Source organism: Leuresthes tenuis, unplaced genomic scaffold (genome assembly GCF_036924035.1).
Source record: "Leuresthes tenuis unplaced genomic scaffold, fLeuTen1.0.hap1 SCAF_1, whole genome shotgun sequence".
Lineage (NCBI taxonomy): Eukaryota > Metazoa > Chordata > Actinopteri > Atheriniformes > Atherinopsidae > Leuresthes > Leuresthes tenuis.
In genome coordinates, this window is record NW_027325355.1 from 13,736,023 (window position 1) to 13,751,113 (window position 15,091).

The following is a 15,091-nucleotide window of genomic DNA, read 5'->3' on the forward strand; positions in this document are numbered from 1 at the left end:
TTCATCTCAATATTTATACAATACTGGAAATTACAATTTTTGGAAATTCAATTTTTTTTAAAAAAAACCTCGATGTCATTTCCTGAGGGGACAAAATGCTCTTCTATGATCTGCTTTTCAATCAAACAGTGTTTGTCCCGAATGGAAGGGAAATCGAGAGAAATGCGAGACTGAATGTTTACTGTTATTCAAAAAAAAAAAAAGCATTTGACTATGTTGCCCTTGTATTCATTTGATCACAGCTCAATATAAATCGTGTACTCATACTGATGTGACACAAGTTTGACTCAAAGAATGACACAAGCAGCTCCAGCAGGGGGTGTGACCTCTCTCTTCTGAGGTTTAAGTCAGGATATCTGTTGAGCTGAGTGATCCAATGCAGACCTCGGCCTCCCCTCTATCTTTAGTGGGCCATCGTCTCTGAATGGAGAGCCTAACTTTATCTGGACCAGCGTCATCAATGCTGCTGGTATTTTTAGGGGATGGCTTGCAGTGGCAGCAGCTGCTACCCACACACACACACTCATACCCTCCAACCCCGCTCCATTCCAACCCTCCCTTCCTGACTCTTTTGCTGCTGGTCAATGATAGAATAAGAGCTGATGCATACACCAGGCAGTCAACTGAAAAACTGTAGAAATTTTCCTTTCTGCTACCTGCAACCTAACGCCAAACAAGGAGGACACGAGCAAGAAATGACACCCGGGACGACTGCCCGCCAATTGTGAATGGAAGATATCATTTCAAATTTTTTTGCAGAGACGCTCAATGATCAGAAGATTAACCAAAATGTGCAAATAAACCAAGGATACAGCTAAAGAGTTTTACAGAGCTTCGTGACTGTTGTACGGGGCATCAAATCACTGTTTTTATGTGTCAAAGAATAACCGAAAGAGGGGCCTAAAGTTATCTGAACTTCCTGATACATTCTTGAACTTTCTGGAGGAGGCGTCTTCTACATCATATTAGTGACGGAACGCTTTAGAGAGGACAGCACTTGTGGCAGAGTGGTAAGTTTATTTCGTGGATGTTTTTTAAATGGATACAGTTCTAAAAATGGCAGTTTTCTAGTCAGTTTTAGAAGCAGTTCTGTCTTACTGTCCAATTTTCTTTCGTTTAAGTATAACTTCTATTGATGTGGCACCAAAAATAGTAACTAAGCCTGTTAAAGCTACAAATAACATGAAAGCAAGACATGAACCATAGAAGAGAGAAACGTTTTCTATGAGCTGCATTAAGAACATTTCAGGTTTACTTTGTAAAAGAGGAAAATAGCTGCTAACAGATATTGAATGGTTTATGTTGGAACTAAACCTTGCAGTTGTTGAAAAGAAAACAAACCAACAATTCAGAGGCAAGGTGAAACCTTTAATACACTGAGGATGCAGCAGATAAAGCATGACCCATTTTTGCAAGGATTTACGGGTCAGTTTTATCCTAGTTTAGAGCGTGTTTCGGCAAAAGGTTTTTTGTGTGCAATGGGACGCATGCTCTGCAGCGTCTTATTTTGGAAATACTACTTTATAAATACACTCTTCAATGAGTTACAGCACCAGCTGTGAGACAACCAAGAGCGTTGTGCGTCGAAACCAACTTGACTAAACCACTAAACATTTTGTAAACACCCGACTTGGATTTAAACGTTTACCCCGGTTCAGCTGTGGCAACTGCACCCAGCATTTAGACATTTCAAAAGCCTTTTCTATTCAGCTGTGAAAGATTTCATTCAAATCCCTGATCATATCAGTTTTAGAGCACACCGGAGTAGAATTATCTGCAACTATTGGAGGAAATGTATCCCCACAGTCAAAACCATAAAAAAAACTTTTAAAAAAATCCTACAAATAGTTATTTCTGCTGATTAGATTACCCAGACTTCATCAAAGAACTGCAATTTGAGCAAGTCCTGAACTTTTGACAACCACTGAATGCACTGAAGTTGATTGCCTACTAAACTATACATTTTCTTCATCTTTTAGTTCCTTGGCGAAACTTTCGGACTAAATCTTCATTCACGCGGGTGTCATGGATATTTTTGGTGGCGCTCCTAGAGTTTTAGGCTACCCACGCCCTGTAGTGGCACAGTGTGGAACAGATGCAACACTTAAGTGCCAAATTGGTGGAGACCCTCGTCCAGATGTCATCTGGGAACGCAAAAACGCCAAAATCTCGTCTGAAGGACGATACAAGCTCTCAGAGGAAGGAAAGGTGTACTTGTTAACCATTACTAATGTGACCGAACAAGATGCTGGCCAGTACATCTGCAAGGCTAGAAATAGTGTAGGTGAGACCTATGCAGCGGCATCGCTCAAAGTGGAAGCAGAGGCCCAGACACAAGATGGGGAGTTGATGCAACTGGGGGTTAATGGTGTGAAGGAATCAAAAAAGGGAAATGAGGAATTTGGAGGACACCTTAATGGCTACAGCATGGTTCAAAATGGTGCAAATGGAGAGGAAATGAACGGACAGCACAAGTGGAACAATGGGTTAAGTGAAAAACCTGATGATATTGATTTAACAACCAATGATAAACCACGATTCCTCATCAAGCCCCTGTCCCTGCGTGTGGATCGGGGAGAGGATGCTGCCTTCTCCTGCAAAATGTGGGGCACACCTCTGCCTGAAGTGACATGGGAGAAAGATGGGAAAAAGCTGAATGATATCTTTGAGAATTCCCACTTCAGCGTGAGCAGTCAAGACGGGGGTTGGTTCCAGCTCAAGATCTATAGGACGCGTATGCCAGACAAAGGTGTTTATACCTGCAAAGCTGTAAATTGCCATGGCGAGGCCTTGGCTGGAGCTGTCCTTCTTGTCGAACCCATACCAGAGCGGGAGGAGAGTAAAAGGTCCTCAAATGGTCATACTAACAGCCAATGGTCACCAAAGCACAGAGGTGGGCGGCTCAGTTTGTCAAAGCTAACAGAGGAGCCACCTGTCAACGCGTCCAAAGTCAAAAAGTTTGCCGTAACAGAAGGGAAGCACGCCAAGTTTCGTTGCTTTGTGACAGGCAAGCCTAAACCTGAGATCATCTGGAAGAAAGACGGGGTTCCTCTAGAGCCCGACAGACGTCATCTGATATTTGAGGATAGAGAGGGTTACTACACATTGAAGGTTATGTACTGTAAAGTGCAGGACACAGGGCTGTATGTGTGTGCTGCATCAAACGCTCTTGGAAACACCCTTAGCGCTGTTCACCTGTCTGTGAAAAGTAAGCAATGATATCTTTTTTAGATCAATTAATGTTTGAATTTCTATCTAAATGAAAAACAGAGTCAATAGTTGATGCATTGTAACTTGTGTTGGTCTCTTTCAAGTGTTTCATGGATAAATAGCTACAAGAAAAATCATATAATTTGAGTTTAAATGGTGTAGTAAGCACCATAGCCTGACAAAAGTTGGATTTAAAGCCACTAAAGTACTACCAACAAAAATCAACAATAGAATACTATCATGAATGAAACTGCTTCACATGATCCCTTAAAAATATAAGGATTTATGCACGAAAGTTTTTAAGAAGTGACTGTTACAAGTAAGCTGGTGCAGCATAAATTCAGATTAAAGTTAAATAAAGCCTATAGCTCCAATTTAAGGTTCCTAAGACATGTCTTCAGGTTGTGCAAAGATGATTAAGTAAGTAAAGGTAAACCGATGCCTACGTATTACTTACGTGCATCAAATTTGAGTGAAATTCATCAGAATAATGCACAACAGTCGGAGGTTACTGCATCCCATATTTGTTGCTGATACAGTGAAAAAAATGGTAGCCATAAAAAATCTAATCTTCTCTGAACTGATGGTTTCTGTTGATGTTTATATATTTAGCAAAAGCTTTTATCCAAAGCGACTGACATATAAGGATATAACATTACAGCTCGCATCAAAGCTAACAATAAGCTGCATAGAAGGAAAACCACTAGTCTCTGTCAGAGGTGACAGTGTGGAGATAGAGTGCAGGCAAGGATTTCTTTCATTTTTGCCAATATCAAGTCAGTCTGACTAATATTAATGACAAAAAGATCAGACTTTGCTGTGAAAAACAAGTGACCGTTTAAGCTAAATAGCTAATGACTAAATAAGGGAGTCGTCATGTCAGTGATGCATATCTCCAATAACATGAGAAAAATATTAGGTCGCAATGCTGCAGTTGTGCTCAGTGGACTGTGTGCACAGTTAAAATGTTTCAAGTTTTCACTTTTCAAAGTGTTTAATTATTTTGTCCTAATCCTTTCTCAATGGACACTCGATTCTCAGTATAACATAGCATTTCATATATGCATTTCTGTATTTTCCACCAATATAAGCTTCCATTTTGAGTTGGGGTTAACATTGCAGTACGAATAAATTAAGACAAATATGATTAAACTACTCATAACATAATTTGCACTTGTCTTGGGCAAAGTTGCAATATCAGAGTTTCAAGTTATTTCTTTTAGGATTGAATCATTTGAAAAATAAAGTACACTTTTATATATTTTATATAGGACTTCATGTATCGGGACCAAATCATTTAAATAGTGTAGTATAATTGTTTTAAAATTGCGTCCTGATGGAGAAAACGTTAATATTGAAACAGATAATATTGGCTTTTTCACGACTGCATGTTTAGTCTTTGTTTGTTTAAGCCATCAGCGACAAATGTACTGTACGTGTACTCATGATTTCATCGCTACAATTTCAGCCAATTCAACTTTTACATTTATACATATCGTGCAAAATGTGAACTTCTCTTGCTGCTCAGGCCCAGTTGTGCGGTTTAGGCGCCAGTTAAAAGATGTGGAAGTGAAGGAAGGGGACATGGCTGTGCTGGAATGTGAGGTACCAGATGAGACGATCCCAGCTGCCTGGTACCTTGAAGACCAGAGGCTGATGCCCAGCAGCAAATATGGAATGGAACAAAAAGGAACCAAGCGAAGGCTCACTATCCACGACATTGGAACGGATGATGATGGAGTCTACCTGTGTGAGATGCCTGATGGAGGGAAAAGCATTGCGGAGCTATCAGTTAAAGGTTGGTTATACTGACTTATCTACTTTATTGTGGGCCACCTTCCACAACCATCCCAATTTCCATCAGTTTCCATCATTAATTTTCTAAGATAAGCTTAACAAAGGAATGTAAACTAAACTTTTTTTTTTTTTCATACCGACAGGTAGCATTGTTCGTAAACTTCCTCGGAAGCTGGAGGTCCTGGAGGGTGAGAATGCAGCATTCTGCGTTGAAGTGGAAAACGACGATATGGAGGTCCATTGGTTCAAAGATGGGTTGAAGCTACACGAGACGCACCAAATGATTCTCAAGTCTTTTGGCAAGACTCACATTCTGGTCTTTGTCAATGTCGCCTATCATGACACGGGGGTTGTGACATTCGTCGCAGGAAGATCCAAGACTTCATCGCGCCTCAAGGTCAAAGGTATATTTAGGACAGCCAATAATGGTTGAATCCATTGAAGAAACAATTAAGAATAGCCAACCTTGTCCTGAAGCTCTGCATGTGTGTGCTACTTATGCAAGGCTGAAGATAGTGTGTGTAGCTTTTTGTTAATATGTTAAATGGTTTTCTTCTTCACCAAAAGAAGAATGTTTAAACATGTACACCAGCAAAAGCAAGCAGATTCAATCCTTCCCATTGCCAGAAAACCTTGGTTCTCTGGGGGCTACAATGTATTCATAACCATTCCAGAAAACGCCACTACCAACTACTACAACAGGAAATCATGGTTGTACATTGTTTTCCACAGTTTGAGGTGAAGCACACTGGTTCTAAAGAACACGAGCAATTCAAGCCACATAATCATTTGTTATAATACATACTTCAAGAACATTATGTAGCTTAGAACTGAGACAGCAGAAATCTGAAAAAGGCAAAGAAACCAAATATGAAAACAGAACCTCTCCCCTTGTCGCTCATGATACACATCAGGGTTGTTTTTTTAATGCTTTCATTGTCAGGTTCTTTGATTGGTATATATGCAGTGTAGTGCCACCGCATCTCAATGTAGAGCAGCAAACAGGAGCACCTCCCCTTCAAAAACAAAACTCTCTAAATGGCTAAAACCCCCCATCACATACAAGATTTTCTAATGGTTGAAAGGACAACACAAGCAGAGGTTCAGAAGTCTAGTTCAGGAACTCTCTTAAAACATATCCATTGCTGATTTATTCTTTGCACAAATGTTACATTTAAAAAAAATAAAACAGTTCAGTCGATCCTCTTCAGACAAGGTCAAGTTGCTCATGTGAATATCTTGCAGTCTCTAAACCCAACATTATTTGAAATGTTTTCCTTTTCCTTCCTAAAGCCACCAGACACTGCCCCCCTATCTGTCCCGTAGAGGCCAAAATGGACGTGGACGTAGACCGACCCAACAGCGCTCTACTCACCTGGGTGCCGGCCCCCAACAGCCAGACCTCCACACGCTCCATCTTTGTGCTGGAAAGGCAAGAAGTGGGATCTCAGGAGTGGCAGAAGTGTTTCACCTCAGAGACCACCACCTCAGCTGAGGTTACCGGGGACAGCGTGCCGTGCGAGGGCAACTATCGTTTCCGTGTCTGCTGCATGAATAAGTACGGACGGAGTGGCCATGTGGAGTTTCCCAAAGTCATCCACCTTGGTGAGCAACCTTGTCTTGTTCATGTGATCTGTTTGTTGGAAAGAACTTCCAAGTTTGACATCCTGTCTTTCTTTACTTCTACTTTTCTACATTATTTAGTACCGGGTCCCAAGATCCACAGCCATCTCCAAGGCTGTGAGGTGGTGGAAGGAGAAGATGCTCACTTCTCCATTGAACTGTCTGCCCCATTGGTTGGAACCTGGTTTCTGAATAGCACACAGCTACAGAACGGCGGACGCTATTCGATAAAACAAACCCAAACAAAGCACTCGCTGGTGATCCAAGAAATTCAAACACCTGAAGACACAGCAGAGATTACGTTCATAGCCAACGGAGTCCGAGATTCAGCTGTGCTCAAGGTTAAACGTAGGTGTAAAAGCCTGCTAATTGTGTTGAATTCAGCAGACGTTTGATGCATTTCTTTGGAGATTCCCTGTTTTATGTTTTCGCTTCCTTTACAGCTGCCGTGATGAAATTCACTCCACTATCAGAGTCAGAGAGCAAAAAGAGAGTCGACACAGGTGATGCCATCGTGCTCTACTGTGAAGTCTCCCACCCATTTGCCAAAGTATCATGGTACAAAGACGGTGAGGAACTCCAGGTGACCGATGGCCTAAACATCCAGTCGGATGGGAATATGAGGAGGGTTGTGATCCATTCAGCAGACGCCTCTCATTCTGGAGTTTATACATGTGAAACTTCCGGGGATGTAATCAAATTCAATGTGGATGTTGCAGGTACAAGGTTTTTGTAAGGTTTTTTGTAAAGTGTAAAGTATGTATGTTTAAGAACTCGGTCCTTGCTTGTCTAATAATCCATGTAAAAATGAAAGAGATTCAAATAGACATAAATGTAATGTTTATGGAAGAGTTTTCACAAAGAATATAGATCCAGAATTGTCATTATGTTATCTTCTAAAACATATATGTCCAAATTTCTAACTGACATTAACTAAAAAATGCGAAATTGAGACCTCAAGCTCATCGATCATGAGGTCTTTTTCCATTTTTCTGACTGTAAAAGCTACAAACACATCCGATAAACAGATATTAAGATTAAGCGATAACATTAAAAAATGCTGCCACTTAATTCTATTAGCAAGTCGAACCATAAAACAATGCCATTCCAAGAGCTTGCTTAATTTATAGCTTGTTTTCAAGTGCCTGACAATGATCACCTTATCATTCTGTTTTTTTTAGGTGCCCCAGTGGAGTTCAGTCCAGTCCCAGAGGAAGAGCTCCATAAGAGCAGTATGGAGCTGGACCCCGTGGTGCTGCTCTGCCACGTCTCCAGAGATGATGCTGAAGTTGTGTGGTAAGACAGAAAAATGTGAAACTGTAGTGTTTTCGTCAAAGTCATAGAGATTGTAATCTGGATATGAAAATTGGAAAAATCTGGATTAATTCTGTAAACCTGCATGTCTTTTGTGTGCAACTGTCCCATAACATTCTTCTGCTCTGCCTGAATGTTATCTGGAGGAGTCAATACTCAAACACAATAACTGAAAATCATCTCCATTTAGTCTGTTGTTTGAGAACCTCTATTTTACAGCTGTTTTTGTCTAACTCGTGACCCAGGTATAAGGATGGCTGTGAGATCCAACCGAGTGACAACGTCACTCTGCAGTCAGAGGGAACCATGAGGAGGCTAATCATTCGCTCGGCAGAAACCTCAGATGCTGGAGGTTACACCTGCCAGGCAGGAAATAATGGCATGGAGTTCACAGTCAATGTCAAAGGTACGCTGACCAGTATCAGACTCCTGCTGGTCCACTTAATGTTTAATGATTACACATCAAATTCGATTTCTCCTCACTTATTTTCTTCAACGATAAATCCAGAGCCTCCGGTGATGATTGTGGAACCAAAAGATGACGTTGTGATGGAGGGCTATGTATCAGAGGAGATCCGGCTGCAGTGCGAGTTATCGCGCTCAAACGGGAAAGTGAGGTGGTTCAAGGATGGCCAGCAGGTTCAGGAGAGTGACGACATCCAGCTGATATCGGAGGGTCCTTACAGGACGCTGACCATCCTCTGTGGCTCAAGGGAGGATACAGGGGAGTATGTCTGTGAAACAGATGGAGACTCTGTCTTTTTCCAGCTAACTGTTACAGGTAAAACTTTTAATTATACTAACACAAAAATGTGGAATCGCTACACTAAGCTTCGGTGGTTTGATTTGAATGTTTTCCTGCTGTACCAGATCCACCAATTCGAATTGTTTGCCCCAGTGAATCCGAGGTGGAATTGACCCACTTGGCCTCACAGAGGCTGGAGCTCAGTTGTGAGATTTCCATGTCCGATGCTCCAGTTCGATGGTACAAAGACAGTTTAGAGGTAGAGGAAAACCCAAACCTGATCCTGGAGGTGGATGGGGCCCAACGCCGACTGGTTATACCTTCAACCACTGTGGATGACACAGGGGAGTATGTTTGTGACACTGAAGATGACTCTGTGGCCTTCCTGGTCACTATTACAGGTATGCAGGAGAGACATGTAGCACTGGAGTTCTCTAACAAAGAGGTGTGTCTTTTTCCTTTTTAATTGTTTCATTCTTCCTTTACAGAGCCGCCAGTGATGCTTATGCGTCCCAAAAACAAATCTGATATACTGGACAGTTTTGCTGGCAAACCAATTGTTCTGGAGACGGAGGTGTCCCGGCTGACAGCAGAAGTCAAGTGGTGGCTAAATGGCAGAGAAGTAAAACAAAGTAACAACATCACTATCACAGAGGATGGCCTAATTCGTCATCTGACCATCCACAATCCCACTCCAGATGATTCTGGGAAGTACACCTGCGATGCTATTGACGATAAAATTGATTTCCAGGTTACAGTTTCAGGTAGGAGGCAACGGTTGCCTTGGAGATGTTTTTTCCTTTTTTGGTTAATAAAACCACTATGAAGTTGAATGTGAAATTCTCTTTCCTCAGAGCCACCAGTGAACATCTTAAGAAAGTCGGAGATGAATACAGATCTAAAGTTCCTGGTTTCGGACGACATCGTGCTGGAGTGTGAGCTATCCAGAGCCAATGCCATAATCAAATGGTACAAGGATGGCTGTCGTGTTGAAGGTGATGAAAGGTTCTGTGAAGAGGAAGAAGGTACTTTTCGATCACTTGTCATCCTGAACGCTGAACTCAAAGATTCAGGAGAATACTTCCTGGATGTTGGAGACGACAGTATCACCTTCCAGGTTAAGGTGGAAGGTAAAAATAATGTAGTTAATTTTGCTGTCTGATCCAAATTCTTTGAAAAAAGTAACTTAAAAAAATCTTTTGCCCTCAGAGCCTCCGGTAACCATTGTGGGAAACTCATATGACCCTGACTACCAGGAGATGGTGGCAGGCGATGACCTCATCCTGGCCTGTGAGGTGTCCCGTGCCAGCGCTCCTGTCCAGTGGTACCTTAATGATACGCTGCTCACCAATGACTCCCGTACCTACATTGAGAGCTACGGCGCACTGAGGAAACTTATTATTTCATGTATACAGCCTTCCGATTCTGGAAAGTATGTGTGTGACGCCATCGATGACAAGATGGTCAGCATTGTCAGGATCAAAGGTACCTGGGGGTGTATACCTCCAAAGTCTCTGAGGTAAAGAGAAAAACCAAAACGGTGCCTGATTGCTGTGTTTCTTTTCTTTTCCATCAAAGATACTCCAGTTACATTTGTGAACAAGGAGGATGACATTGTTGTGACGGGGTATGAAGCAGAGAGCGTGACCTTGATGAGCTATGTGTCCAAGGAAAGCGCTCCAGTTCGGTGGATGAAAGACTGGACAGCTGTCGAGGGCGACCGTTTTCGAGCGCTTATGGAGGGCCATAAACGCACTCTTATCATCGAGCCTTTGAGGCGTTCTGATGCTGGTGAATACACTTGCGATGCCAACACAGACCAGATCCACTTCAGTCTGCTGGTGAAAGGTTAGAACTTCTGTTTAATTACGCATTTGCAAGGACATTTCTAGAAAGTCCTGGTTTGGGTTGAAAAGTAATGAAAAAACAACTATTTTGCTTTACAGAAATGAGAATCAGATTCGTAAAGCCTCTCCAAAACACAGTGGCCCATGCCGATGGCATGGTGACATTGCGCTGTGAGGTGTGCAAGCCAAAAGCAGACGTCCAGTGGCTGAAAAATGGTGCAGAAGTGGTCCCAAGCAGGAGATTTTCCATTAGGGCCGATGGGGTTGAGAGAAGTTTGACCATCCACCGTTTAACTCGAGAAGATGCAGGGGAATATGTCTGTGAGTCCAGAGATGATCGGACTTCTGCAACACTCAGAGTAGAGTGTAAGTCTACTCAAGGGTCAGATATTCTGTTTTTTCTTATGAGAGATAGGAGCTTCATTAACTGTCCACTGCCTCTTCAGTGCCTCGAGTGGTTGAGTTTCTCACCGAGCTTCACAACACCACTGTGCTAGAAGGAGAAGATGCCACATTCAAGTGTGTTGTGTCTCCTGATGACGTCCAGTTGACCTGGCTCATGGACAATGAGCCCATCGCCTTGGGTGATCGTTTCCAGGCAACCCAGAATGGATTGTGCCACACTTTAGTGATAAAAAAATGCCACATGTTAGACTGTTCAAGGATTACAGCAGAAGCTGAAGGACAGATGAGCAAAGCCAGCCTCAAAGTTCAGGGTAAGACCACTATCAAGGCAAAACAACACCAAAAACTGTTACCAAAAACTACCACATGCTCAAAGTAATTTTTATTTCTGTCTCTCCTCATATTCAGAGGCACAGGTCATGTTTACGAAGAGGATGGACGCCGTTATGGCCGAGGAGTTTGGCGACGCCACCTTAGAGACAGAGATCAGCTTGGAGACTGGTGAGGTCCAGTGGATGAGGCAAGGGGTGGTCATCCAGTCCGGTCCCCGGCACACACTGGCCCAGAGTGGCTGTAAACGCAGCCTCACCATCCAGAACCTGACTCTGTCTGACCGAGGAACCTATCGCTGCGAGACTCTGCACGACCGGACTCAGGTCAAACTCAATGTAGAACGTAAGTGCTTCGTGATGGGGTTTGAATAAAATGTTTTTTGAAGATGTTTCGATTTGAATAAAATCTGGCCAAGTTCTGAAGTAAACCCAGGCAGAGAATTAAGGTTGCAACGATTGATTACTTTGGTTTAATAAATCATGACTTTGTACACTGTCTGTTCAACCGAGAATGTAATTTGCAATGAGATGAAAGACGTTCATCTTTACACCGAAACACGAAAGCTGAATAATTATTAGGCTCTATCTTCAAGATTCTGGTGTACTGCATTTGTCCTTTAACTCACATCTCACCTGCCATAGAAAAGCTCTGGCAAAGTGTAGTACAAATCAAAGGTGTTTTTCACAGTATGTCACAGTGCAAAAAGGCTCTAAGAATAGTACGGCTTAAATCTTTTAGTGTGAAAGGGGCTTTGAAACACAGCCTTAGTGTTACACAATAGTGCACTGAGTGACACTGTGACAATGGACTTTCTACCATTGGTGTGGTTCTTGTGATGCCAAAAGTGTCTATATTTAAACCACCTTTTGTTTCCCTTGAAACACAAAGTACTTTCAAGGTACAGTGACAGTGTAAGCTTTTCCCATTGGTGCTGTCAGCATTTTGAAAATGCATACCATAAATATGAGTTAATCTATTGTTGCATCCTTCAAATTTGGCTCGTATTTTCAGTTTGCCTAAGCATTTCTGCTTGTTTTTAAATTGTATGATGTTTTTATGCAAAATGACATTTAATCTTGACACCATTCCACAAATCTTCTGCTCAGCCCGAAAAATTTCCATCCGCAAAGGCCTGACTGACCAAGAAACTTTTGAACGAGAGACTACCTCCTTTGAGGTGGAGCTCTCCCACACAGATGTGGAAGGCATTTGGCAGAAGGACGGCATCCGAGTGAAGCCAAACAACCAGTGGCGAGTGAGCACCAACGGGCAGGTCCACGGCCTCACCCTGTCCAACCTGACTCTGGAGGACACAGGCACCATCGTCTTCTCAGCTGAGGGGGTGCGCACCACTGCAAGGCTAACAGTCAGAGGTAAATACAAGCCCGTGGTTGTGAAGCTCTGTGGTTTGGCTTTTATTCATCATAAAATGCTTACAAAAGATACGGATAAACCGCACTGCAACGCTAAAGTTCTCAAACGGACCACTGAAAGACAGAAAGAATTGATGGTGTCATGGCTTTAAATGTGACGTCACACGTCCGTAAATAAATGACTGATTGTGTTGTTATTTGTGTTATTTGCTGTCTGAAAAATTGGACTGACTGAACCGACAGAGACACCGGTGTCCATCCTAAAACCGCTGACTGATGTCCGTGTGGAGGAAGAATTTCCTGCAACTCTGGAGTGTGAATTCTCCAGACAAAATGTTGAAGTCAGGTGGCTGAAGGTAAAGCAAACCCTGCAATGTTTTTACTTGCTGTTGATTAGGATTTGGGTCACTGTTGAAGTCTTTGTTGGCTTCGGTATGTGAAAATTAGAAGAAAACTGTCACTGTCTTCGATCTGTCAATCAGAACGGGACTGAGCTGAAGCCAGGGAAGAACTTCCGGATCTACTCTATGGGTCGGAAGAGGTTTTGCCAGATCCTGCAATGCTCCCCATCTGACTCAGGCTCCTACACATGTGAAACAGGGGAAGTCGAAACATCCTGTTCCTTGGAGGTTTATGGTAACTGCATTATGCAATAACACATATTCCTTTAAAGATTTATTTTTGAACTCCCTGTGAAGTGGTTAGACTTTAGTTGATCCTATGCCTCCATCTAGTGGTCAACCTTAAGTTTGTCCACAAATATCTTTTTGACTCGACTCCAATTCCCTTAATCTCTCGACTGACCTCACAGAGCACGAGTTGGGGATAGTGCAGGATCTTGAGGATCTTTACATCCAGGAAGACCAGAACGCCGTCTTCATGTGTGGAGTTTCTCTGGAGGACATCAGTGGGGAGTGGTACAAGGACGGCCACAAGATCCGGCCCACAAGCACGACAAAGATGCGCACTGAAGGTCAGAGGTGGAACAGAATCCACTTAAAGCGACAGAAACAAATTTTGGAATATTCTGCACGCAATCATTCAGGAATTAAGGACTGTTTTCATCTTCCAGGGACCAAACACTTCCTGCTGATGTGTAATGTTAAACCTGAAGATGCTGGAGAAATTCGTTTTGTTGCCAGGGATGTGGCATCAACAGCATACCTTGAGGTGGAAGGTGAGTCCATGTTCAGTCTTACCTGCATTTTCCTCCTGGAACTTTATCACCTTCATATGAAATCCTCCAATTTCAGAACTTCCAGTTTCTATTGTGAAGCCCCTGCGGGACAGAACAGCCCTGGAGAAACACCGTGTTATCCTCGAATGCACCGTGTCATCGCCCCGCTGCAGCGCGACCTGGTACAAAGGCACACAGGAGCTGGTTTCTTCGGATCGCATGGACATTGTGGCTGATGGTTGCTCCCAAAAACTGGTGATTCAACAGGTGGCTGTAGAGGATGAGGGCACTTACAGTATTGAGGTTGGGGAGCACACATCCAAAGCAAAACTGATGGTTGAGGGTGAGTTTTTTTAAACGATGATGTATGTACAAGAAAATGTTAACAAATTTATGTCCCTGTGTGCTAATTTTGCGCAAGTCCATAATGGTGTTTTGCATGCTTCTGCAGCCCAGGCTCTTGTGGTGGTGAGAGAGCTCGAGGATGTGGAGGTTGTAGAGACGGAACCAGCTTCTTTCCAGTGTGAGGTGTCTGTTGCCATAAATAAGCCTCCAGTTTGGACTTTGAACGGAGTAGCCCTCCAGCCAGGCCCTTCCGTTCGCCTGGAGAGCCACGGGACAATCCATAAGCTCACCCTAAAGGAAACCAGTGTCGACATGAGCGGGACAGTAAAGTTTACTATGGGCAAGGCAAAGAGCAGCGCAACGCTCAGCGTGCTTGGAGAGTAGATGGAAAAGAAAGTGGCTTGTCAGAGGAGGAGGAAATGAGCAGGCCTGATTCACTAAATCAGTCTAAAGCATCTTAAAAGGCCAGGATGGCCTGCCTCTCCTCCCATTTCAGGCATATTCAGGGTTTTAGTGGGGTTAGACGAACCAGACATTTAAGCAATGTCAGTCGAGATTTTTTTTTACATTGTAGATAATATTTACTATTGCCTGATTGAGATTTATAGTTGACTTCACTGAAAAATAAAACCATTTTAAAGGAATTGATATTTTGTCACCATTACAGTTTACTTTGTCTTGCGATGGTGTTGTAGTGGTGAGCATAGCTGCCTTCCAAGCAGTTAACTTGGGTTCGACTCCCAGCCATTGTGGGGGGGTTTTGGTCATCTACTCCTTCCCCCTTCTGATCTATTTCTATGTAGCTTATTGTTAGCTGTAATATTATCTTCTGGCTTCTGGCGTATAACGTTAAATAAATGTTTTTCACGAAAGAATGGACTGTACGTAAAAAGAAAAAAAAAAGAAAAAAGTAAAATCACTA

The 15,091-nt window shown here is 42.8% G+C and overlaps 1 protein-coding gene across 1 annotated transcript; it reads left to right on the forward strand.

Moving 5' to 3' along the window:
• Positions 1-785: 785 nt before the first annotated feature.
• Positions 786-14,784, forward strand: obsl1a (obscurin like cytoskeletal adaptor 1a). Its single transcript, XM_072379179.1, has 25 exons — positions 786-1,010; positions 1,980-3,208; positions 4,739-5,008; positions 5,151-5,411; positions 6,301-6,612; positions 6,712-6,978; positions 7,074-7,349; positions 7,812-7,926; positions 8,190-8,350; positions 8,453-8,725; positions 8,815-9,090; positions 9,178-9,453; positions 9,544-9,819; positions 9,899-10,174; positions 10,268-10,537; positions 10,636-10,902; positions 10,983-11,252; positions 11,350-11,616; positions 12,381-12,647; positions 12,891-13,003; positions 13,130-13,283; positions 13,459-13,620; positions 13,720-13,824; positions 13,901-14,167; positions 14,276-14,784. Exons 2-25 carry the CDS (start codon positions 2,026-2,028, stop codon positions 14,551-14,553), a joined length of 6,642 nt encoding a protein of 2,213 aa, XP_072235280.1. The 5' UTR covers positions 786-1,010; positions 1,980-2,025; the 3' UTR covers positions 14,554-14,784.
• Positions 14,785-15,091: the final 307 nt, after the last annotated feature.

Excerpts from the sequence above, each read along its gene's own strand:
- obsl1a (XM_072379179.1), top strand. The coding sequence starts at position 2,026 with ATGGATATTTTTGGTGGCGCTCCTAGAGTTTTAGGCTACCCACGCCCT. Across the intron at positions 6,613-6,711 it reads TCCCAAAGTCATCCACCTTG|TACCGGGTCCCAAGATCCAC; the intron begins GTGAGCAACCTT and ends TACATTATTTAG. Across the intron at positions 8,726-8,814 it reads TTTCCAGCTAACTGTTACAG|ATCCACCAATTCGAATTGTT; the intron begins GTAAAACTTTTA and ends CTGCTGTACCAG.